The sequence below is a fragment of the Ascidia mentula genome, chromosome 7 (genome assembly GCF_947561715.1).
Source record: "Ascidia mentula chromosome 7, kaAscMent1.1, whole genome shotgun sequence".
In the NCBI taxonomy this organism is placed as follows: domain Eukaryota; kingdom Metazoa; phylum Chordata; class Ascidiacea; order Phlebobranchia; family Ascidiidae; genus Ascidia; species Ascidia mentula.
The window spans coordinates 16,425,811-16,451,575 of record NC_138572.1 but is presented as its reverse complement, the minus strand read 5'-3'; the positions used below and the strand labels follow the sequence as shown (position 1 = coordinate 16,451,575).

The following is a 25,765-nucleotide window of genomic DNA, read 5'->3' as shown; positions in this document are numbered from 1 at the left end:
TTCTCAAAATTAGTTAGTTCCGCACGACTTTAGCGACCATTGTTTGTAACACGCGTTTTCGCGCAGCAATAAGAAACTAAAGGACATACGTCAATTTGGTTTTCATTGCTCGTTTTGTAGTGGCATCTAATATTTGTGAGCAAAAATTCAAGTCGCTTGATATAAAAATGTTGAAATCACAGGCGGACAACTGTCAAATTTAGTTAATCCGCCGAACCTTGGCCACCATAGTTTCAAACTTGCGTTTTCGGCAAGCAATAAAATTCTAAAGGACAGACGCCAATTTAGTTTTCATTTCTCGTTTTGTAGAGGCACCTAGTATTTGTGTGCAAAATTTCAGGTCGCTTGATAGAAAATTGTTTATATTGCCGGCGGGAATTCTCAAAATTAGTTAATTCCGCACGACCTTAGCGACCATTGTTTGTAACATGCGTTTTCGCGCAGCAATAAGAAACTAAAGGACATTGTCCAATTTAGTTTTCATTGATCGTTTTGTATTGGCACCTAGTATTTGTGTGCAAAATTTCAGGTCGCTTGATTGAAAATTGTTTGTATTGCCGGCGGGAATTCTCAAAATTAGTTAATTCCGAACGACTTTAGCGACCATTGTTTGTAACATGCGTTTTCGCGCAGCAATAAGAAACTAAAGGACATACGTCAATTTGGTTTTCATTGCTCGTTTTGTTGTGGCATGTAATATTTGTGAGCAAAAATTCAAGTCGCTTGATATAAAAATGTTGAAATCACAGGCGGACAACTGTCAAATTTAGTTAATCCGCCGAATCTTGGCCACCATAGTTTCAAACATACGTTTTCGGCAAGCAATAAAATTCTAAAGGACAGACGCCAATTTAGTTTTCATTTCTCGTTTTGTAGTGGCATCTAGTATTTGTGTGCGAAATTTCAGGTCTCTTGATTTAAAATTGTGTATATTGCCAGCGGGAATTCTCAAATTTAGTTAATTCCGCTCGACCATTGTTTGTAACATGCGTTTTCGCGCAGCAATAAGGAACTAAAAGACATTGTCCAATTTGGTTTTATTGCTCGTTTTGTAGTGGCATCTAATATTTGTGTGCAAAACTTCAGGTCGCTTGACAGAAAAATGTTGAAATCACAGTCTGACAACTGTCAAATTTAGTTAATCCGCCGAACATTAGCCACCATAGTTTCAAACATGCGTTTTCGGCAAGCAATAAAATTCTAAAGGACAGACGCCAATTTAGTTTTCATTTCTCGTTTTGTAGTGGCATCTAATATTTGTGAGCAAAAATTCAAGTCGCTTGATATAAAAATGTTGAAATCACAGGCTGACAACTGTCAAATTTAGTTAATCCGCCGAACATTAGCCACCATAGTTTCAAACTTGCGTTTTCGGCAAGCAATAAAATTCTAAAGGACAGACGCCAATTTAGTTTTCATTTCTCGTTTTGTAGTGGCATCTAGTAATTGTGTGCGAAATTTCAGGTCTCTTGATTTAAAATTGTGTATATTGCCAGCGGGAATTCTCAAATTTAGTTAATTCCGCTCGACCATTGTTTGTAACATGCGTTTTCGCGCAGCAATAAGAAACTAAAAGACATTGTCCAATTTGGTTTTCATTGCTCGTTTTGTAGTGGCATCTAATATTTGTGTGCAAAACTTCAGGTCGCTTGACAGAAAAATGTTGAAATCACAGTCTGACAACTGTCAAATTTAGTTAAAACCGCCGAACCTTAGACACCATAGTTTCAAACATGCGTTTTCGGCGCCAATTTAGTTTTCATTGCTCGTTGTGTAGTGGCTTCTAATATTTGTGTGCAAAATTTCAAGTCGCTTGATATAAAAATGTTGAAATCACAGGCGGACAACTGTCAAATTTATTTAAAACCGCCGAACCTCAGACACCATAGTTTCAAACTGCGTTTTCGGCAAACAATCAAATTCTAAGGACAGACGCCAATTAGTTTTTATTTCTCGTTTTGTACTGAGATCTAATATTTGTGTGCAAAATTTCAAGTCGCTTGATTTAAAATTGTTCAAAACACAGGCACACTACTGTCAAATTTAGTTAATTTCGCCCTTTCGGCGCGGTTTATACTTGTCTTTGAGAGGTATTTGCCTGCCAAATCTCTGTTTTACATCCAAGCGAATTAAAATTTGGCAGTTAAATACTACAGCCATGTAGAAGGAGATACCTCTAAACTTTATTGAACTATATGCTTTAGTTTTTTTGTTATCATACGAAAAGACGTTTTTAAAACTGTTTTGGCGAACCGACGGCGCGGTTTAAGCTTGTCTTTGACAGGTATTTACTTGTCTTCGTTTTGAAATAATATGGCCAAACGAAATAAATATAGCTTTAAAATGCTCTAGGTATGTTGTAGACGGTCCCATTGAACTGTATTCGACTATCCGTTTTTTTGATATATTTAAAGGCGTTCTTTTTAAGTGTTTTGGCGAATGACGCGTTTTTAACATGTTTTCACTTGTTAATTGCTATGTTTGATGCTTGCCGTATGAGCAGTTTATCTATGTTCCTAATAAAATTCGGGAGCAATAATTAAACGATCTTAAGACATCAGATTTGTGTGTGAGCAGTAAAATTTCGTTGTGGGAGGCGCCTATCTTGGGAATTGAGATACGAACTTTCCTCTCTTCGCTTTTTGAAATTCTCTGATGACGCCGCTCCTTTGGGAGTTGTTAGTTCGGATAAGACGACCACACGCCTTTTTGCACTTTTGTGTGTCCCGAATTTTGATGCTGTTTATCACTGTCGATATCATGGTAATTTTTGAAGCGGAAAATTCCAATATAATCCGCAACATTTTCGATCAATGCTATCAATATGTTTAGAGAAAATCATGTAGTGTATGTTTTATTTTAGCATGAGGCGTTTGTTATTTCTTGGTTGTATATTTATTTAAATTGTGTTTTTATACACAATTATAAATAGACCATTACTATAAAAGAACATGTTACATATTTGTATTTAAAATTTCAACTTGGTTTACTTTACACGATACTTTGGCACCACGTGGGTGTTGTGCTTTGTTTTACATCGACCAATTTGCAAAAGGGCAACTTTGAAACGTAAACTCGAAACAATGTCATGTGGCAATCTGCGCTTCCGTCGGAATTGTATCTTTGATAATAATTTTTTTATTTTTTTCCTCGCTTTTTATATTATTTGTGGTGCAATCTATCAAAGTCGAGTAAATGCAGTTGTAAGCCACAAGCGAAGCGTTGCGCCTTGTCTCATCAGCTGCGGTGAATGCACATTCATAGACAATCTTTAAACATGAGTTAATCTGTGAAGTTTGGTCCCGAAATAAATGTGATTACACGCATACGATGACCCAGTCAGAAATTATAGCTGTCGTATCACCGGGCCTTGCCAGAATTGTTCGACAAATACCCGGGCTTTCCTTGACAACCGTAACACAGAGATATTTGTCAAAATTAGCACAGAAACTTGTGGTGTATCAAAAACACCGCTGAAATTCGTGTCAATTACAGTTGAGTTACTAGAGGCGTATGATAGAAATGGCCGTATCTTCATAAATCGATGATGTATGGTAGATTGGAACCCCCAATATAATGCGGGTAAGTGGATACCGTCCTAGGGATGCAATTTGGTCATAGCAAAACTATAATCGACTTACCAGAAAAATAACTGAGAATGGCTTTTATTACACTGTATTTGCAATTTCAAGGTAATTACGTTAGCAAAACTGCTTTTGGTTTGCCGCAAAGAAACTTTTTACGTCCGAAGAAGTATACATTTCACATATTTTTTTATCTAAAAAAACACATGCAATTTGTAAAACAACGTTTACGAAATAATGAAAGAATAATAATGATGTTGGAGGACACCATGTAGGTACGGATTATTAGAACGACGGCCAAAACGACAAGGAGATCATTCATGCGTAAAATCGGTCTTTTTCGAATGCGTGGCCTGCAGAAGACTGTAGGCGACTTATATCTAAGGCAACCCAACTAGTATTAGGTGACAAGCATTAATCAATAACAGTAAGTGATATAAATGTGTGTATAAATGTATGTTTATTAATTAGGAGGTCGTTATGGGACGCACCAAAACGAAACGTTCGATTTACAAACCTTACCATAAACTTGCAAGAACACAGCAATGGAAACGTCGCAAAATTGCCAATGTGTCACACAATGTATGTGAGACATCGATGACTTCTGTCAGTTCAAATGAAGAAGTTGATGATATTTCCTTAGATAGTAATGACAATAAATCTGTTTGTGATACTTCGCCTACTAGTACTTCTGCACTTTATGACCAATCACAGTTGGAATTTTTGGAAAATCATTTTAGTGATGATGAATGTGACACCGGCATCCCTGCTATGTTAGATAATTCCATTGATTGTACAGAAAATTATGATGTTGTTAGTGCATTGACCACATGGGCTCTTTCTGAAACAAATGTCCCTAAAGATTCAATTTCAAGACTCTTGCAAGCTTTGCACCATTTTCACAAAGAACTACCTCGATCATACAAAACTCTCATACCCAATCCCAACCTTACATATAGACAAAAATTTTCAAAAAATTGTCTGCAAAATCAACCCAAAAATTGTCACAAACACACACGTATTATGTGATAAAAACACCAAATTAGTTTAAAAATATCGTACGGAAATGAATTGTCACAGGGCAAGCATAAACATATGCTGCGATCGAATTCGCGTACTTAAGACAACCAAATTGTTCCATCATCGTACTTACAATAATTATCGTTGGCAAGTTGGACGACCAAGGTGGATGCCAGACAAGCCATACTAAGTGTAAACACTTTAACTTTCACTGAACCAAACTTTCTGATGACGTAGATCCCTGTCATACAAGCCACTGCCTCCATCGCGCCACCTAGCGCATTGTTGACGAATCGATCGCCGGCCAAAGATCCACAGTTTAAGGCAAGTCCGTAATACACCAAGCTGAGAAATACTAAGATTAGCGAAAAGCCATGCGTAACCCGGCATGATCGTCCAATTTGGCGACCTTGCCTAAATTATTCTGTCGGGTTAATGTAGCGAGATATGAAACCTCAAGATTTTGGGCACGCGCTGACATACCTGTCTGCAGCACACTAAAAAACATTATTGGCTCTATTGCTTTTACATACACAAGGTAATTTCCCTTCATTGCACCAAGAGGTATCAAGAATCACATTTAACATGAGATATCGCTATGGTGGGAAACGTCGTTTGGCAGCAGGTTAGTTTAAAATTCGTCAATTGTAAAACAAATATCAATCTAATAAAAAGCCATGTTTAATATTTCCCTCAGTAACAAATGCTTAACTGATCGGAACCGGGGTCACTGTGGGGCGTTACTTAAAATTTCTATATGTTTCTACACAAATAATAACACCGCCGTATATCTGACTCCCTGATAAAGAAGTTGCTATCAAACCCAAGGTCAATCGATCAGTTTAATACATAACACACAAACCCACGAGTTTTTATTTATAAAACGTTACAAACCACGCGCATAAAAGTATCTGTTCTATATGTCCTTTGTTTGTTCGTTCGTCCGTTCGTTTTTCTGTGTGTCATTACGCAAAAGATATATGGCTTATACAAAACGCGCATACAGTGTTATTTGAGCTTGGATTATCCCGTGTCTCATTTGAAAAAGCAGCTGTGTCATCAAATAGATCGACCGAATATATCATTATCTTCCGTGCATACGAACGAATAGCACGTTCGCCGTAAATTAGTTAATGTGAGTTTGTAGCGAGTTTTCATCCGACGTTAACAAAAAACCGGTTGAAGCCTGAAATTTAAACATAACAATTGCAAATATGATGACGACACTACAGAAACGTGGGGTCTGGGACCACCAAGTGAAGTGTGTGACGTCACGAAGGTTTTGTTAAAACTTTTTTCAAGATCAGTAACGAACAACATTTTGCCCCAGGCTTCAATGAAGATTCTTACGTCATTTTGTCTGACTCGCGCCTGCAAACATGTTTGTTGCATTCAAGCAACTTTGAAACGTAAACTCCAACGCGAATCGTTTGTGACGTTCCAGTTATCATGCTTTTTGTTTTTGGTTGAAACTATAGCCATGCAATCTTTTACACTTAAACGGTTTGTTCTTTAGACAAATTCTACGAAACAATGTCATACGTAAAGTTGTCATAAAACATATATTGTTGTTCAGTCACAATTTACGCTTCCGCTGGAATATTTTTCTACGCAAAAATATAATATTTTTTTATTTCATTTCTAGCTGTTTATGTTATTTGTGGTGCAATCGATGAAAGTGGAGTAAATATATACGTAAGCCACCAGCGAAACGTTGCGCGTCATCCCCTCCGCTGCGGTGAATGCACATTCATAGACAATCTATAAACATGAGTTACTCTGTGATGTTTGGTCCCGTAATAAAAGTAAGTACATGCATACGATGAACAAACTCTCCATTGTTAGTGATCTGAAACTCCTATTTATAAAAGCAGTAAAGGTTCAACCCTGAACAAAAAGAGTTGAATAGGTTTGATATTTCGAATGGGTCGGATAATTCCATGTGTTACAAGTGAGAACAACAACGCGCCTGTGGAAGAAATGTGTTGTAACGTTTGTGACGTCATAAGAACCGTTTCAATTCATTTTTTTCTAATAACTGTACATTTATAATGAGTTAAATCACAATTCGCTTGTTTTATTAGGAAGGCATAAGATGTCACCGAATCTTATATTTCTACATCTGATGTGATATTACATTTAAAAGGGAAATTGGCATTTCATCTAACGCAAGAAGTGGAAAACAAATAATACAAAATAAAGTAGCGATTGATGAGTGCAAATAAAACCACACTTCACAACGATACAATAAATATTGAGTAACTTCAATGATAACAAGCTCATCGCAAAAAACACTCTAACAACAAAATCCATATTTATTCTTTCAGTCTATCGTCTTTTTAAAAAACAGTGTATATTTGTTGCGTTTCAACGACAGAACGAACTGTCAAACAATAACTGGTTAGCCGGTCGGACGTGGCCGCACTATTAAATTAAGTAACGTTGAGTTAAGTATGGGAGAAGTGAAGAAATGTTTGTCAATAACTTGCCTAAAAACTTCGATCTGAGCGAAATATTAATACGATCAGAACCGAAAAGTTCAACATTTTGCCCCAGGCTTCAATGCAGATATTTACGTCATTTTGTCTGACACGCGCAGGCAATTTCGGTCTTGCTGCATTCGGGCAACTTTCACACGTAAATTTCAATGCGAAACATTTGTCCCGTTGTTAAATAGCCAGAGAATCGTTTTTGCCTGAGCGGTTTGGCTTTTCCACATTTTCTGTAAATCACTATCATCCATGTTGCGCGACTATTTGGAGTAAAATTACTCTTGCAAGAAAAACGTTTGCGCATCACCACTGCTGCAATGTCTGCTCTTATCATAGAAAGTTTGAAACATTAAATATTCTGTCATAGATGCGCGTTGAAATTACCTCATTTTTATTCACATATTTATGAAGTCATTCAGTACCTGGTACAAGATTAATCTCAGGTTGTTTGGTGGGAGACTAAATTAGAATATAAAGTAGGTGCTTGGTTCTGCGTGTCGCGATTTCTAAAAGTAGAAACAACTTCACATCATGTGGTTGGGAAGTTACTTGCTACGTGTTTGGTGGTAATGCAGTTTTTCTATAAAGCCGGGGTCTTGCAGCAGTTTGTCCGCATTCATTTGACCGGGAAAAGTAGGTATCGAGAGGCAGCTAAAGCAAAGTGTTAAACATTATTGCAAGGTCCAAGTAATTAGGATACAAATTAATTGGATCGTATTACTTTTAAGAAATTGTCGATTAACAGTGTTAGCTTAACAGAGGTAGATCACAATGTAATCTTAATTAGCAATTTCTTAGGTTTGGCGTTTATCTATAACGTAAGTCGTAACTGTTTGACGTTGCATTTCTCGATAACATGAACCGTATACGTATACAACAGGTTATCTTGTCTAGAGATAATGCAAGTTCGCAATTGTTTGGGCAAACACAAACCAATGACGTAAGCGGAATGATGTGGTAACAATTAGGGATGCACCGAAAGTTCGGTTTGCCGAAACTAAGGTTTTCGCAATTATCCTTGTTTAAACTGTACGAATGTGTTGGTTAAAAGGATAAAAATCAAGTTAAAGCAGTTAGAACAATACGCGGTTATTCTTTATGAGCCAAAAAAGGCTGTACGATAAGATTAGATCCAATCCAGCACATGTTTTGTTTAAATTTATTGCGTTGAAAGAGATGATATACCAAAATTAGTTTCGGTTTATTCGGCCGAATTAATTCGGCAACTTTTGCCGAATATTCGGTTTCGGCCGAATATAAAAATAGCTGTTTCGGTGCATCACTAGTAACAATATTGTGATGTTTATGTCATTTTTATAGTTCGATGGGGATGCGTATTCACTTTTTGGATTTGTGGAAAAATTTAAGATGCTGGTGTATACCGTTGTCATAGCAACTAAGCGTGGGAGTGGCGCACCTAGTGGCATTACTTGCAAGTTATTTGTTGCGAAGTATTATAGTTGGCTCACATTGTTAGTAACTTCTTGAGTGGGATTTATTGCAACAAGTTGAATCAGTAACTATCATCAGTCATTTTATGTGCAGGTCATATTGTTTTTTGATTAGAATAATTTCTTTGTCGTTCTAGAATTTGACGAAAACTTTGAAATGGGAATTACTTTGCTCTTGTGTTTGTGCCTATTTGTTACAGGTATTTTTTTATTACTTTATGTGGTTATGTGATATTACCTGACATATTACACGTTATACTTGTGTAGGCGGAGGATCATCATCTTGCCGACCATCAGCTTATAGTGGACTCCTAACTGCTTACAGCATCTCCACATCCTGCACAAATTATGGGCACGTTTTATCAACTGGAAACGGTGGCGTTGCTGCAATACATTTCTACTACAACACACTCGGCAACAACATTTGTTCGGTGAAAATACTCGCTTTGTTGTTCAACTAAACCAACCTTAATTTTAAGTGGTGGAAGGTCTTACGTGAACCAAACTTATTACTACAAGTTAATAAATATTTCCTTTCGCTACTGAAAGAAACAAAAAATAATATTAATGACGATCAATTCTAATGTTATTTTCCCGGATCGTAAACACCACTGTAACATTTGTTGTTGTATTAAATTTGACAGATTTTAAAAATATATGAAGGAGACGGTGGTTTTATTATGTTTTGATATTGATGTTAAAACAATATTAAAGCGAACCCTAGACATAAATCTTTCATGCGGAACAGCTTACGTAACATCCTTTTGGGTCAAAACCTTAATTATTCTTTTTTGTTAAAATCTTATTTTGCTCTGCAACTTGTTAATCTCCAACGATATCTTAACAACTACATCAAGACGTGCCAATCTTTTTATACTCAACAAACCGAACGTAAACCAAAAAACTCAATTCCACGCATGTAAAATATTGAGATGTAAAATAGAATTTGTTTGGGATGCGAATACTGGATCATGTGGAACAGGGAATTCTCCGTTTTTCATACTAACATAAGGTATGCTACGTTATACCTTTACTGTAGGTTTACGAAGGAAGCAACACAAACGGTGCCTTGTTAGGAACGTTTACTGGTGATGGAAGCTCAACAGGAATTGTGAAATCAGAAACCGGTTCCATGTATTTGAGTTGTCCCACGTTGCGAGGCCTGTCTTCAAGTTCACAACCTCACTTTTCATTCATTAAAGGTAAGAAATTAAAACCAATAAAGAAGCATGCAGGAAAATTATTTTGACCATCATTAGTTAAATAAAGTTAAGACGTAACGTCATTCATTATTAATCAAATTTTTAACTTAGTTTGTAAGACTCGTTTTGAAAATCACTCGAAGACATTCATTTTTTGGTTTTGATTCGAAAATTACGAACCATTGGGAATTAATATTTTTGCAGCCCTGAGGTTTGAATAAGTTTTATCGGCAAATAATTTTGAAGTTGGTGATAAAAGAAATGTCATTAAAGAAAGACTAAAACTTAAACTCTCGGTAGACTCATCGCAAGGCTTCGATGGATTCAGATAATGCCATGATTTCCATAAATCTAACATGCTTAAACATGCACTGGACACATAAACTTTTGGAAACAAACAAATATTTAATTTTGAAACCAAATTGGTCGAAAAACTTCTACAAAACAAATATCCACACAAAACACAAAATGTGGTGAAATTAAAATTATTTGGTTTATTTGGAGTCAGATTTAAACTGCATTGATGACACTTTCACCTAAAGTCCGGGCTAGATACGAAAAATATAGAGCTGTGGCTTTCCAGGCGTCCTCCGCCTTTTACGCTGAAATATAGGAACTCTTCGTTCTAAATGTATATAGTGGATGCCTACACATATGCGCGAGCTCACAACGATCCCGACTAGCTTCACATATGTGCAGGTGACCATCACCGTATATCAGTAGTACGTATCACAAACATATATTTATTTGTCGACACCGGGATTCGAACCGGGGATATTCTGCCATCGCACCACGATCAGATTTAAAAATTATGTTTATGATATCATTTTTCACCTAGTTGACACCAAGTGTTTTTCTAATAAGTCATCAATTTCTTGTCCAGTATATTTAAGGCTGCAAAGTTTTTGTTGCTGTAGAATATTAAGGAATCGGATACTGTACAAACTTAATACAACATGCAATTAAAGTAAAAATACAGTATTTTCGTCAAAATTGGAGATTGAATTTAAACTGAAGTTAACGCAAAGTTTGACCAAAGCAATCGATACGACTGCTCGTCGGTTAGCTGCTGCGTGCCGTTAATTACTTGTCGTTTTTGTGGGGTCGCGCAAACTAAATAGTTGGGATTAATCCACTTTTACCCATGAATACCTAGTTTGGTACACAGGGTGTGTCTGCACCTGCATAATCACCACAAAGTCTCTCCGCCTGGCTATTTACCTCACAAGTAACTGATGTTGCACTGATAAGACCAAGCAAGTCGAAACTGTGGCTTTTTCTGCAGCTGTTGTATAAACAAATGGTCTTGCACAGATGATCTTCTATTGAATAAACACAACACAGTATATGCACTATTTCATCAATATGGGACTGTTCAGTTGTAATTTGGGGAAACAATTTCAAAGTTGAATCCATTGTCGTGTTGGGGTCGAATACACTGCACTTGTCCGATTCGACAATCTATTTAACTAAATTTATATAAACTTATCCTAGCATGTGAATCATGGAATGTTGTTTAGTCAGCGAAAATTCTTGTGATTCGGAGTTGAACGTGGACAATCTTCCAACAACTCTTGTTCTTCCAACTTCGAGCAGTGGGAAGTTGTTACAACGCCTAGCTTGTAATTATTCTGTAGCATGTCCAGTGAGATGTAATTTTACAATATCGATTACCGCTGTTCATTCTCACTTTGGGAATACTCGGCGCTACCCGGACGGTTTGTACGTAAGTTACAATTTCTATTTTATGTTTCCTTTTCAAAAGTAAAACAAAACGAAGATTATTTAATATTCTGCTAAATGTTGTTGAATAGATTTTATCCGATGATCCTTCACATCCTGGGGTAATTATTGGCAGGGATCAAACAATAAAACTTCAAGCCCGAAGAATTAACATTCAAATATTCGTTTATTCCTCTAACACTCCTCATCCTTCAATTAACATCAACTCAGGTTTGTGTTAAAATCAACTTCGCAAAAATTGTGGAGCAGAAGTAATGAAGTGAATTGAACAAGTTGAGCAACCGATCATACAAAGAAACTGACACACAAACAGATTACATATTTCATCAATGCGGACACTGTGTTGAGTGAAAGTGTCAGTGCGTGGTTGACATTGTGATTAGCCAACGCACTTTTGAAACCAAATAATTTTTATGGACGTTTGCGATCTCTTGCATCGCTTTGCCTCCAATATCATGCGCTCCTTGTGTTTGCGAGCTCTTGCTTTGCTTTTCGATGCAAAACTAAAAAAATGACAGCTGCTTTAATTTTTCAAATTTCGAGTAATTAATGTAAACACAATATTCAGATAGAATTACTGAGAATATCAATTAAGTGAATCTAGTGATAATAAATCATGTTTGTTGACCCAGCAATGATTTTCTCTCAATTTAACACAATTCGAATCGTCAAAGGTGAAATTGGAAAATTATTTTATTTTTAGATTGCAAGATGTATAATGAAATGGAATGCAACACCAATTCTATCAAGTTAAAGTAAGATTTAAAAAAATCAAATTATAATGAGGATATCGCACTGTCATTCAGATGTCGGACATCTACATTTTATTAACTGGTTAAAAATATAAACCAAATGTTAAACTTGTATAATTTTCTGTTTGTTTTAAGCTGTGAAATTAGCGACTCATTATACAAGATCAACTTCGCCAATCTGAAGTTTATCTAAACACCTTTTATTCCAGTGTCACTTCCCATGGGTTGGGAAGATTGGAAGCAAATCGAGAAGATATTTTGTATATTTCAAATCATACAATGACAAGTCTAGATTCTCTGCCTAGAAACTGTAAAGCTGCAGCGACAAATCCTATTTTCCAATTTGGACTGGACGAGTGTCATTCAACTCTTGAGGTACTTATGTTTAGCAAAAAAATATTATCCGATGTACATCTGAATATATTGAAGGTGGTAGTAAATAATCTGGTCCGTTATACAGTTAATAGTAACATGGTTATTAGGTACTGAAATTGGGGTAGTTTAAATGAAAGCAACCTACTGACGTAACCTTAGTCAATAGATAAGTTTCATGTTAGATTTGACTTTTCTTATCTACACTCGCTTTGCACGTTAACGACGCCAATTTTGTTAACAGTTTTGAACCAAGATATGAAGCGATCATAACATAAATGACGTCCATTACGCCATAAAATGTTAAAATGATAAGTTGTTTAATTGTGAGTAACCGCATAATGGGTTGCGATTTTCTGGATAGTTTCTCTGAATTACTTTCGTAGAAAACTAAATTCAACTTAAATTTTGTAAAGGAAGAGTTCACAATTATCCTCTACTGAGATAAACCATGTCACCAACCTCAAATTGCACTTTCGACAAATTGCACTTTCGACCAACTGAACAAAGAATTGTCTTTGTGATTATTTATTTAAATAAAATACATTCAATACCTTTTCAAAGAAATCCCAAAGCAACGTAAGCTTCATGTACCAAGTTCGCAATTACAAATTTACCACTCAAGTTGTGAGACGGACATCTTACAATCCAATCTGGGAAATATCGTGCGTTATTCCAGGAATGTTAAACAAAGATATCAAAACTGCTTCTGGAGCAATATCAACTCAACTGTATGTATTGAAATAGGTTTATTTTCTTTGATGAAATTGATGTCCTTTATCGAAACTTAACAGGAAAGAGAGTTTTCTGACTTCACATCGTAGGGTCGGGAATATTACGATCACATTTGAGTTGTTTAGTGACGAGAAAATGAAAAATTCACTCAGATCAAATTCAATCGTCCAAGTTCCAAACTTCGTTTACGCTAAGGTTGATTTGGCAACAAGTGAACAGATCAATATTGTGGTAATCTCTAAACCTAAGCGTATTAATATTCAGCAATAATTTAAAATATAAATGTGTCAGTATGCTGTGCTAGGGCTCCGGTGTACGTGGGCAAGTTGAATAAATGTGGCCTGAAAACAGACGTATACAGTGTTAGCATAGGATAGAAACACTGGATTAAATGAATAAATTTAATGATGAATATCTCGAAGTCAAATTTGGGAATAAATAAACTTTAGTTACGATGACTTTGCTGATCACTAGACTTATTTAATCCAAAACCTGAAACCTATGTCATAAAGTTATTTAAGTGAACTGGATTTTTAGCTTGCCCTAAAGGCGCTTGCTTTGTTTGCGAAATTATTAATCCGGCACTGACAATAAATTGTTTATTTATGATGTATGTTTTCTATTAGACATTCTTTTTTGATAATGAATGCGAGGATTTCTTGTTAAGCCATTGTTTAATTCAAACTCTATTTGTCAGTTAAAATCATGCTGGGTCAGCAACTTGGATTCTGATGAAGGAGGTTTGAAATATGAACTCATCACCGAAAGGTAAAAAGTCGACGAAACAAAACCTTGTAAATACATTCCTGTCAATTATATTCAAGCGAAATTGATTTGAAAACATCAGCATTAAACTTTATATATTTTTAATCCTACAATCTATTTCTCATTTAAATTCTTTGTTTGTTCTAGATCTATTTTATGCCACCAAATTAACACTGGTCTATATAACTTTATTTCATTCCTGCTCAAAATATTTAAAGACATCGCAAATTAACAGAGATTTGTTTGTGTTAAAATATAAAAAGTTTACAGATAAAATCATATAATCGCAGTTGCATAGTCGTCCACGAGATGGAGTCAGAAGATTCAATTGTAATTTTGAGAAACTACCAAACTTCTTTCGGTACCTTTAAATTTCGCTCATTCGTGTGGAACAACGTGTCTGTGAACGAACAATCACTGTACGCTCACTGTTACGTGCAGTTATGCGATAACACCGATGATGACGATTGCCAACAACCGGTGAGGTTTTGTATACGCAGTAACATACTGGCTGCTTTACGTTAAGACAAAACTGATTATGGGATACCTTTTGGGACTAGTTATTATGAAAATACATTTCAGTTCAAGATAATTCTTACTCATATGTGTTTCACAGGATTGCTCACAAAGACGTGAACGGCGATCAGTTGATTCGGATGTAGAAGAGATTTTAACGGTTGGACCATTCTTCGTTTCAGCTCCGGATTTGTGTGGAAAGGTGAGGATGCACAAGTTTAGCTGCCTCGGTATATTGTGATACAAAAATATGAACGAAATCACATTGCGAAACCAGGTCTACAGCATGCCGGTTACTGGTACAAGGAGCTGAGTGTAAACAGGGTAAATCTGCTGGGATCCAAAAATTTGCAGGCTATTTTGCGATGACGTAATAGATTGACACGAAATCACCGCTAATTTAAAAATTAATGTCAAATTTATAATGCAAATGTGGTCTGCCAGTCTTGCAATATTGAATGATACAAAAACAAAATAAACTTTTATCCATTTAATTCAATTCCGCAATCATTCGCAAACCAAATATAGATTTGGTTTCAAGTGGTCTCTTCTTCGGAAATGAATGTTTTTCGTTAATAAGGCAACTACAAAAATTTCTGTATATTGTAGGATAATGGTGGATGTTCAGATTTCTGTAACGATGATCTTGGAGTTGTTCAATGTTTCTGTTTTAAAGGCCGCCTTCTCGGGAAGGACGAAAAAACTTGCGTTGGTGAGAACAAAGCTTAGTTATTTATTTACATATACTTTTAAAGTCTAGTTATAATCATTCATGATCCGCTAACAAAACAACTTTTGACACTGGTGAACATTTTACGTTTTAATTATATGTGCATGTTGATGTTCAGCATATTTACATAATTTTTACTTACTTTAGTATATGTTTGTATGCAGAGGTGGAAGGAGCGTTGAAAATTGAAGGTTTACAGGATATGAATGGTGTTTACATATCTGTTGGATTTATCGTTCTTCTGCTTGTTATTGTGTTGGGGATGATTGCTTGGTTCATAAGAGGAAGATGTAACGAGAGAACTGATCGTAGATCGTTGCAGTCAAAGACATACATGTACATCCCTGCCAAATAACTGATCGTTTGCTGCCAAGTTGTATTTGTATTAAACGCGTGCATGAATACTTGACTAACTGAGTTTGTGAAACACTTTGTAAATACAAGCCATCATATGTATGTAGAGTTTTGATTTTTGTATTCAAACAGAATGAGGAAATCTGAGATAGTGACACACATGAGATCTGTACTTCATTATTCATGTTGAGATGTAATTTTGTGAATGGATCTGTCGTATTTCAAGATGATTAAGTCTCAAACAACCTTAATTAAAGTTTGCATGCTTCTGTGTACCCAATTAAGAACAATGGTAATGAAACGGAAATCTTTGCAAATCAAAGAACAAAAGAAAATAATGACTTGCTCGTGATCATCCAAAAATGGTTTGTTCTTATGCTGACATCAGAGCTGTTACAATTTATGCAATGATTTTTATTATTTACCTGTGGTCAAAAAAAGATTACCACTTGCATTGAGTGAAACAAAAACAAAACACCAGCATGGGTTAAGTGCAACCGAAAGCCCTTTTTTGGAAATATCTGTACAGTCAAGTCCTAAAGCGCATGCTCTGAATTATTCTTGCAGACGGTTGCTCCTACAGAAGATAACAGCCCTGAAATTTGAAAAATATCGCGCTGAAAATTGTTTCTGTGGTATGTTAAACTTTAAGGTCTTTTCTCACATAAAGTTTGCTTGTCACCTGTGACGACAACGTTTTTGGGCGTTCAGCTCCTTCTTGATACAAATCGTAAAACAGCAGATGTCGGAAGTCAGGTCCTTCATGGAACAACATATCTGTGTCCCGTTCATATGAGAACCAAATTCGAAAATCCAAAAAAGTGGATGGCATTAGATTTTTTCGAATAAGGATTTGATACTTTTTTTTTTAACAACTGGATTACAGCTAACACTTCGACAAGCTACAACTGTGTCATGCGTTCGACCCGACGTCAATGGCAGGCTTTAAAACCACAAACTACACCAAACCAACTGCTCAGGATAACTTGTCCGCAGCAAGTACATCGAAATCCACATTCCCTCGTAAAGAGTCAGTGGACATGGCACTGCGCCTGCGCAAACTTATTTGGGCCACGATTTTCCCCAACTTCCTACGACTGTCGCCTAAAGAACTACATCTGCAGATCAAGGCAGCGATTGTTTACAGAAGAGGACAAACTATTGTACAGCAACTGTGCAACTACAAACACATAGCTCATCAAACCTAGCATTAGGGAGTGGCCAATCAGCCCCGTATGGTCATTTTGCGCTATGTGTCCATCATGGTAAATATGAGTCAATGGTAGAAGTATCCACCGTTCTGTGCACCCCGTCGGTACAATCAAATTGCGCCAGCGATTAACATATAGTGACTACGGCATTGACGTGGCGCCATGCAAAGAATGCGGGCCTCAGAATGCGGGGCTCAAAATGTTGGGCAGACCAAAATCCATTTTTCCACCCGCTAACACGCACAGATCGACGTGGAACAAGTTTCAATGCCTATTAAACAATGACGCCACAGCACTAGGCAACCATTTCAGGAAAAATCACATTTACATTTTCCGTCAAAAACCCTCGCCACAACGTTGTTATAGTGTGACTTTCGTGCAGAAACCTTGGATATATGTGAGGACCTATGGCTGCAAAGGACACGGGCGCAGATCAACGAGCAGAGCATAGTTAAGGCCCGTTAACACACGAACACAGTTTGGCACGGCACAGCACAGTCTGGCACACACGGTGTTTACACTACTGGAATAATCGAGCACGACAAGTGCAAGTGACAAGTTACGTTGATAATTTTTTAAGGATGTCACCTTGCATTTCTCTGCCTCGCCAGCGATATTATAAGTACAAATTGAAGTTGTTTCTATTGGCCGTAGATATTTATGAACAAAGGGCATGTACTGTATTACATAGTTACGACATGTCCTGTTTTACATAATTTTTTACGACGCAAGGTAACACTACAGTTTATTGAACCAAACACCACAGATTATGAAAACAAAGATGGTATAATTGAACCAGGACAATGGTTTTCCACAGCAGCATCCCGCTGAGACGCCATTCCACATACCGCTTTGTAATGCAGCTACGGCACCATTTCATACGCTCAAAACAATCGCCCACATGTCAAACGCGGTCACATCACACAACCACAACTAAAACAATATATGTCCTCTACTTTTAGGCAGTCGCGCTGCACTTTCACATCAATGTGTGCCGAAATGTGGCCAACTGTGCCCGAATTTATGCTCATCGAGCAAAAGCGAGGACATCCTAGCACAGACCGGCACATCCCATCCCAGCAAAGCTCAGCACGCGCGCACAATAAAACAAATACGGAATCGTCTGTAGTCTAAAAGGGCCTTTACACCTGCATGCAAATAAAATGTGTTTAGTTCTGTACTTATATATTTGCATTGCGCCCTGTGACTGTTTTTGCTTGCTTTTGTTTGTGGCATGTTATTTCCACATAATTGTGTGGTGCTATCTACGCACAAGATACTTTTTGTTTGTTTTTCTTCTAATCATTTCGTTGCTTTTCCTTGGCGTGTCGTGGTGTGGTTTAAGTGCATATTTCGCCTTTGCCATAGAGTTTTGCTTCGGATTTATTTACTTTTTTTTATATTTTTTCATTGGCAGTCAGATTTTACTTATTTACACATCTAGTTTTTAATTAGTTTAGTAACAACGTTTCCATACTTGTTGGACCTATGTTTGGACTTAGTTTTTTACGTTGCTTCTGTGTTTTGCATTCCACAGAAACTGGTGATGCCCTTCACAGGGCGAAATATATTTTTCTGTTTTCAAAAATCTTTAGAGCTGTCTGTCAGATAGATTTTTTCAGTTTATACTCAGCAACTATACATATGGTAATCGACAACCTGCCAGGGTGGCTTGGTTTACTGATCAAGTAAAGTTTAAACTTCTGATTTTTCATAAGATAAGCAAAGTGGAGCCAATAATCTGAATTGTGTATGCTGCAGACAGATGGCCACTGTTTCGACCTAAAAGGTCTCATCAGTGCAGTTGGTGCCCAACGGATGACGGTGATTGTATAGTCACCACAAAGTGGAAGTCTTTGCTTGGCCGTTTGGTCAGCAAAGTCGTCTGAAAGTCACACCAGCTGCACCGATGAGACCTTCGAAACAGTAGCTGCACTGATAGGTCGAAACAGTGGCCATCTGTCTGCAGCTTGCACATTACTGATTTTTCATCTGCATGAACAGACATTTGCATTTTTATATCAGTATTACATCGTCGTGGACTACGAGAACCGAATAAATAATTAGTCCCGAAGTTCGCGTAATGCTGATCGTCGACCAATGTTGTATCTCCCTGGTTTCAAACAATGGTGGTTGTATATTGCTCCTGCATAAATGGTATTGGTGATTTATGTCAAAAGATTGACAAAGAACGTCCAAAACATGTTGATGCCAAACGCAATATTTGCGAGTAACTTTGTTTATTTAACCTTACAATTTACTGAAATTCGGTATGTGAAAGTAAACGCTAAACTAAAAAGCACAAGCAACGATCTTATAATTACTAAGCTGAAATATTGCTATGTCATCACCAATTCAAAGCACGTAATCGTGTTGCAGTCAGCTAATGTCTTACACGCATTTGTTTAACCAAATTTGCTTTATAATTTGCTATTTCTTTTTTCGTTCACACATTTGAAGCCGTTTCAAATTCTTGCCCCTTGTTATTATCAGTGTAGTTTACACTTGTGGAAAGAGATTACATTCAAGTTGATTTACATTTACCTGTTTTGTATCAAACTTTGCCGGATCATGAACCGCTGCATATCGAAGTGCTATATTTGCGTCATCTTACACCACCACATTAAACGACAAAGCAACTACTTCCAGGAATGTGTGTTTTATTCACATCCGCTTGAACATATTTCCAAATAATATCTACAATTTTATTCTTGCTAAGTGCTAATTGCAGGACCAGGGCAGTCAAGGTTAACTTTAATCCTTTTCACACAAGCAGTTTACGTGGCAACCGATAGAAACATAATCGAATAACCAAGCACCAGACTGCAATCACAGGCAGCCCAGGCAAGAGGAAACAATTTACGCTATAACACGAGACTAGCACTTTATTAACAGTCCACACGGGAAAAAGGGATTTGCTTAACACACACGTGCATATTGAACAACTCCGGGATTTTCTTTGTATTGGTGATGTGGCAATTTGACCTTTTTGCACTAATTTTAACTTCCTTTTAACCGATTCCGTGACGTATTTTAACGTGGCCATCACGTAGGATCATCAAAGTTTTGATAAAAGTACATTAGAAACTTGAATCTTACAAACGACTGCAACTAAATGTACAATAAACACACATATGTACAGGCAACAGTTTGACAATTCTCAAAGCTCGCGTATATGAAATACTACATCCTATTAAAATGCTTAAAATACAACTTCTACACAAGTCAACCGGAAACAAGTACAAGTCAATAGGTATAAGTCTACCTTTGTGCAACAATTTCCAAATGTTAAATAACTATGCGTAATATTTTTTTCTGTTAGGCAGTTTACTGTCTTCACGGAAGAACTCGTAGCAGTGAATGAGCAAGTGCGGAAAGTTGGCCAGAAATCGCCCCAAAAACTTGTTCCAGTTTTCTCGTCCTGGTGTTAAACCGAAGTAAGTCATTTCCTCTTTTTGGCAGCCCAGCGGCATGGGTCGCCTGACATTGTAAATTAACATTAGGACATGTGACAATTCACATAAAAACATTAAGCTTCAATCATTATGTGTTGGTATTGTCCAAAATATTTACTACGTAACACGTCGTCAGGTACGTTGTAGTGTGTAATGGACAAGGGGAAACTTATTTTTTGTAATTGTTCATCGGCGTTGTTATTTTTTGTGCAAACACAATTGCATTTCATTTGATTTGCTCTCTGTTAAATGGATTTTATGTTGATAAAAACAAATTACCTTGTTTCTCATCTCGCGAATAATGTGTTGAATTCCATTGCAATCGTGACGATTAAACCTTGGGGTGGCGCCAGTTAAGTTAAACTTTTTGTACTCTTTTTTGGCACTATATTGTGAATCAGACAAATAAGCTTCATTGAACATGTTGAACTTTTCTCTGTCAATGTAGTCGTCAATTTCCAAAACACGTATTATGTCCTGCCAGAAACAAAAACACATGGGTTTAGCCAGTAGTTCTCATTCTTCAGATCCCCTTTTGATGACGTCAGAGTGGTCGCGAACCCTATGCGTTTTTTTTTTATTTTGCTCGTGCTGAAATTTAAGTATAATTTTTACGTCACGATGCGCTTTTGTTTGCGATAAATCAAGGCTGCAACTTGCTTCTGTAACTTTGCATGTTTTCGGGCATATTATGAAATGAGCAATCATTTCCAAAATATGGGTTTATCAACCATATGGCGTAAGTATTTAGAGGTTGTTGCGGACCTTTTGACAACACTACACAAATCCTCTGTTAAAAACCATTGGGTTAAGCAACTGCAACCATCTTATAATTACCAAGCTAAATTATAAAGTAAATCCTATTTCCCATATGAACGGTTAAATGCTAGTTCATGTGACAGCGTAAATTGTTTCCTCTTCTCTTTACTGCCTGCGTTGCAGTCGGTCACTCTAGTCTACTGCTATGTCGCTTGACAAGTGCACGATTTGCCTGTCTCGGTCCACCGTAAAGACCAGGGTGGGACATTCTATTCTATACTCTATCGGTTGCCACGTAAACTGCTCATGTGGAAAGGAATTCAGAAGTTAACGTTCCCTGCCTCGTTCCAGGACCGGGCATAATTAATGAAAAGAGTATGACTTGTTTAGTGGTACGTTGCAACCGCCTTAAACCAAAAGAATTCTATACTCTATCGGTTGCCACGTAAACTACTTATGTGAAAAGGATTGAAGTTCACCAAGGAACTCTATGCCTAAACTAAACGCTCCCTTTCGCAACACACATTGAACAACCGAGTGGCCACGTGCGATGTAGCGCATCACCTTTCGCCACCACCTTTCACGACAAGGCGTGATTTTCCTCAAGAAAATTAGCTTTACATCAGCGGTAACCTGTCCGGTTTTTCCGGTTTCCTTTTCACTTGTTAATTTGTCTTGAAATTTATGATGATTTGTGATCATTATCATGATAAAATAACTTGTTTTTATCCAAATTGTAATGTGCGCTTTTTTGTATCATGTTATATGTAGCCGTCTAAACTTTCTACTATATGTAACTACAGTCGCCCAATGTATTTTCCAATGCATATTTAAAATCAAATTTTTTAAACGAATTCATACAAAGACAGAACTGACCTCAAAAAATTCAACTTTTCGTTTGTCTTCCCAAAATGTTGGATGAAATTCCACTGTATGAATGTTTGGTCGACATGTAGGTTCATCGGCAACCATTCTTTTCAGCAGGTCACGGGTAGTTACTTTTTGTTCCATTGTCAGCAATGCAGAGTGTTCCAAACCATGGAATTCTGGCGCTTTTCTGCTTTGAAAATTGATTAGTTGTTTTGTTTCCCTTTGAAACATGGATCCTCCAATAGTAAGAACGTAGTAAATGTATTCACCGAGAGAAAATATATCGTGGCTCCTTATCTGAAAAACAACGTGATCCTGCTTACGTGTTCATGCAAAATATGTTCTACTTACCATCAATCTGGAATCCCGTCTACTGAAACCAAAGTCAGTTACTTTTACGACAACTTTTCCATCGTTTTTTTTCTTGATAAGAAAATTTTCAGGTTTAATTTCGCCGTGAACTGAACATAAAACAAGCAAATGAGCTGAGAAATCGTCTGCGTGGCCGACTGTGTACAAACCTATGCCAGTTTCATGTAAATACTTTAAACCAGTAATGGACTGACGCAATACATCGAGTGGTCCAATATCAAAATATTCCAAGAAACTTATCTTTAAATTCATTCCCGTTTCGGGATCAATTGGATCACTAGAATCACCCTTCATGTTGGCAACCCACTGAAAAGACATAAAAACCATGAAAACAGCAGCAAAATTATAATTTCTGTCAAAGTTTTCATGAAAAAATAAAAACGACTACAGCTTAATATGCAATACAGTAATTAACGATATGTAGAAATACTTGAGAAACATCTCCGCTGCAGAGTTCCATAATAAAGCAGCTGAATTGTTTTTCCTACCAACAAAAAGACACAAGCACTAATATTTTTCAATTTAGAGGATCCACTGTATTTGTTCGTGGCAAATTTTAGTGTCCAACCCCACTGTATTGGAAAAACACTACAAGTAAAAGTCACTTTAAGTCGACAATTTTAATATAGTTACCACAAACGAACGCTCGTATGCTACTTTCTATTAACTGATTTTAGAATTTTTGTTTATTTTTTTATATTGGTATTTCCTTCACCACTGCGGTGGCCAAATTAAACGTTGTTAATGACGTATTGTAACATGTTTATGTTATTTTGGATCATCAAAGTTGCACAAGGATAAACAATATAAGGTAAAGCTGTTAAAGTGATGCTTAATATACAATACACAAATTAACGGTATACAAAAGTACTTCAGAAGCATATCCGCTGCAGAGATCCAGAAAGGAGTAATTGTATTCATTTCCCTAACAACAAAAATACACTGACATTCACTGATTTTTTCTCAGTAAAAATAAGTTTCTAAATGCACCTGAAAGTAATCGTAAAAATCTGGTCACATTTTCGCAGTCGATTTTGTCAAGAATCTCCCTTTCATTTTCCCACTCTCCGTAATATCCCGGGCCGACAAATTTTGCAGCAAAAATGTGATTATCTTCTTTTCTCCGACATCTGAAACAATCAAAAATTTTACGAAAATCTATCCTGTAAATATAAGCGATACATTTAAATTTTGCATCATATTACTCTATTTTTCCGTGTAGTATTAAATACTGATGATAAATATATCCGACAATTTTTTAAGCAACATTTGCAACTTACATGCGGACTTGTACGCCATCGTTTTCGGCTATTACACCACCTTTGTCAAAACTATACTTCGACATGCTGCAACTTTCGTTGGTTTGTCCCATTGTATGAATTAAGCAAAACACCTTCAAAAGCAAGTAATATTTATGCAGATATACGAAGAATAAAACAACATTACCAAATGTTGTCTTGCTACAAGGTAAGGTTTGATTCTTTTAGTTCATGTTCAAATGAGGGTAACGGCTATTGTAAAAGGTCGGTGTTCAAACCAATGAACTTTTCGACAATATCGTAATTTACCTCTGAGTCTTAACCAACAATAAATATATTGAACCAAACACACCTAACCGTAGGCAAGTATGCGCAACTACGTTCAAGAATATTCATAATCCTCAAATGTGAAAAGGCTTCTAAGGCCGTTAAAAATATTCCTCGCTGACATTTTTTGATTCCCGGGTCCTAATGTCGTGGCGAGAACCTTTTTTTGGAGATGACATGAAATTACAGGTCGCAATTCTTGAGTTTGAAGGGAAACAATGGAGTTCATTCCCACATATTTTTATCATGGGTCTTCTAGAGTGGTAATGGCCCCTGGCTCACCGCAATTATTACACACTTTCTTTCGTGGGGCCTGACAAATCCACACAATAAATATTGGCTATATCCACAAATCTTTTCATCTCCGGTTATAAAGCTGTTTTTTTCTACAGGTTCTTGGTAGATTGGTTAACAAAGCGGTCAAAGGAACTTCGTCATAAGCACGCCTACTGAGGCAGTTTTTACGTTTTAGTCGAGCGTGAATTTTGATAATGTTTGCAGCACCTGGCAACACGCTTATGTTCTGGGCGCTGGCTGTTCAGTAGTGGTTTTAATGACCTCCGCGAACCGGTTGTTAGCAAGCGTATGTATAGGGCTGTGTATCACTTCTTTCAGTAGAACTCCCAAATAACCACGTATATAATGAATCCTGATGTATCGGTCCAGGGTCCTTGCGGATGTTAAAAAAAAATAATCCCACCGCTGGCACTGTTGCAACATGTTGGCGTTTTTGCCAACAACTTTTTGACAATATTTCCAGTCACCTCTTGACCAGAACCAATAAAACATTTAGTAAACGAAACGCTGAAAAAGCAACTTTTTGATTGAACTGCTGTTTGTGATTAAAATCAACACTGAAGTTTAACACCACAATGTATAGCTGGGTGTGTGTGTGATGAAAAAGGCATGCTGAAAATACGGCACGAGTTGAGAAAAGAATTGTGGTTGATCATGCGTAACGCAACTAAACAAACTGATTGCTTTTTCTTTCGGCTAACAGCAGACCGGTAACGTATTTACTGGAGTAAAATAGCGCCATATACTGTAGAAAACGGCGTTACAGGTCTGTCTTAAGCCCACATGTTTTGGGTAGATACATTGACCAAATAACGGGGGCATCGACGCAAACCAGATTATGACGTCACAATCGCTTTTAACAATGGACAAGGTTGTGCGTGCGTCAAATGTGCGTGAAGTGCGCTGTAGTCTGAAACGCGTCAACTGAACCGTGAATGTTTTGAAGAATATAATGTGGGTTGGGCCTAGATTTCAGTTATGGTGTAGCGTGGAAGCATTAAATACTCTAATGTGGGTTGGGCCTAGATTTCAGTTATGGTGTAGCGTGGAAGCATTAAATACTCTAATGTGGGTTGGGCCTAGATTTCAGTTATGGTGTAGCGTGGAAGCATTAAATACTCTAATGTGGGTTGGGCCTAGATTTCAGTTATGGTGTAGCGTGGAAGCATTAAATACTCTAATGTGGGTTGGGCCTAGATTTCAGTTATGGTGTAGCGTGGAAGCATTAAATACTGTAATGTGGGTTGGGCCTAGATTTCAGTTATGGTGTAGCGTGGAAGCATTAAATACTGTAATGTGGGTTGGGCCTAGATTTCAGTTATGGTGTAGCGTGGAAGCATTAAATACTGTAATGTGGGTTGGGCCTAGATTTCAGTTATGGTGTAGCGTGGAAGCATTAAATACTGTAATGTGGGTTGGGCCTAGATTTCAGTTATGGTGTAGCGTGGAAGCATTAAATACTGTAATGTGGGTTGGGCCTAGATTTCAGTTATGGTGTA

The 25,765-nt window shown here is 37.0% G+C and overlaps 2 protein-coding genes across 4 annotated transcripts in view; one reads left to right on the top strand and one right to left on the bottom strand.

The window, feature by feature from the left end:
- Window positions 1-25,765, top strand: part of LOC145908146 (uncharacterized) — a 123,759-nt gene that overhangs the window by 16,479 nt on the left and 81,515 nt on the right. The gene's annotated exons all lie outside the window — the stretch shown is intronic.
- On the bottom strand, window positions 20,264-23,867 carry LOC145908796 (uncharacterized). Its single transcript, XM_082996127.1, has 9 exons — window positions 23,830-23,867; window positions 23,664-23,776; window positions 23,374-23,513; window positions 22,814-23,308; window positions 22,533-22,689; window positions 22,363-22,472; window positions 22,018-22,308; window positions 20,662-20,859; window positions 20,264-20,407 (listed from the first exon to the last, which is right to left on the bottom strand). Exons 4-9 carry the CDS (start codon window positions 22,841-22,843, stop codon window positions 20,264-20,266), a joined length of 930 nt encoding a protein of 309 aa, XP_082852253.1. The 5' UTR covers window positions 22,844-23,308; window positions 23,374-23,513; window positions 23,664-23,776; window positions 23,830-23,867.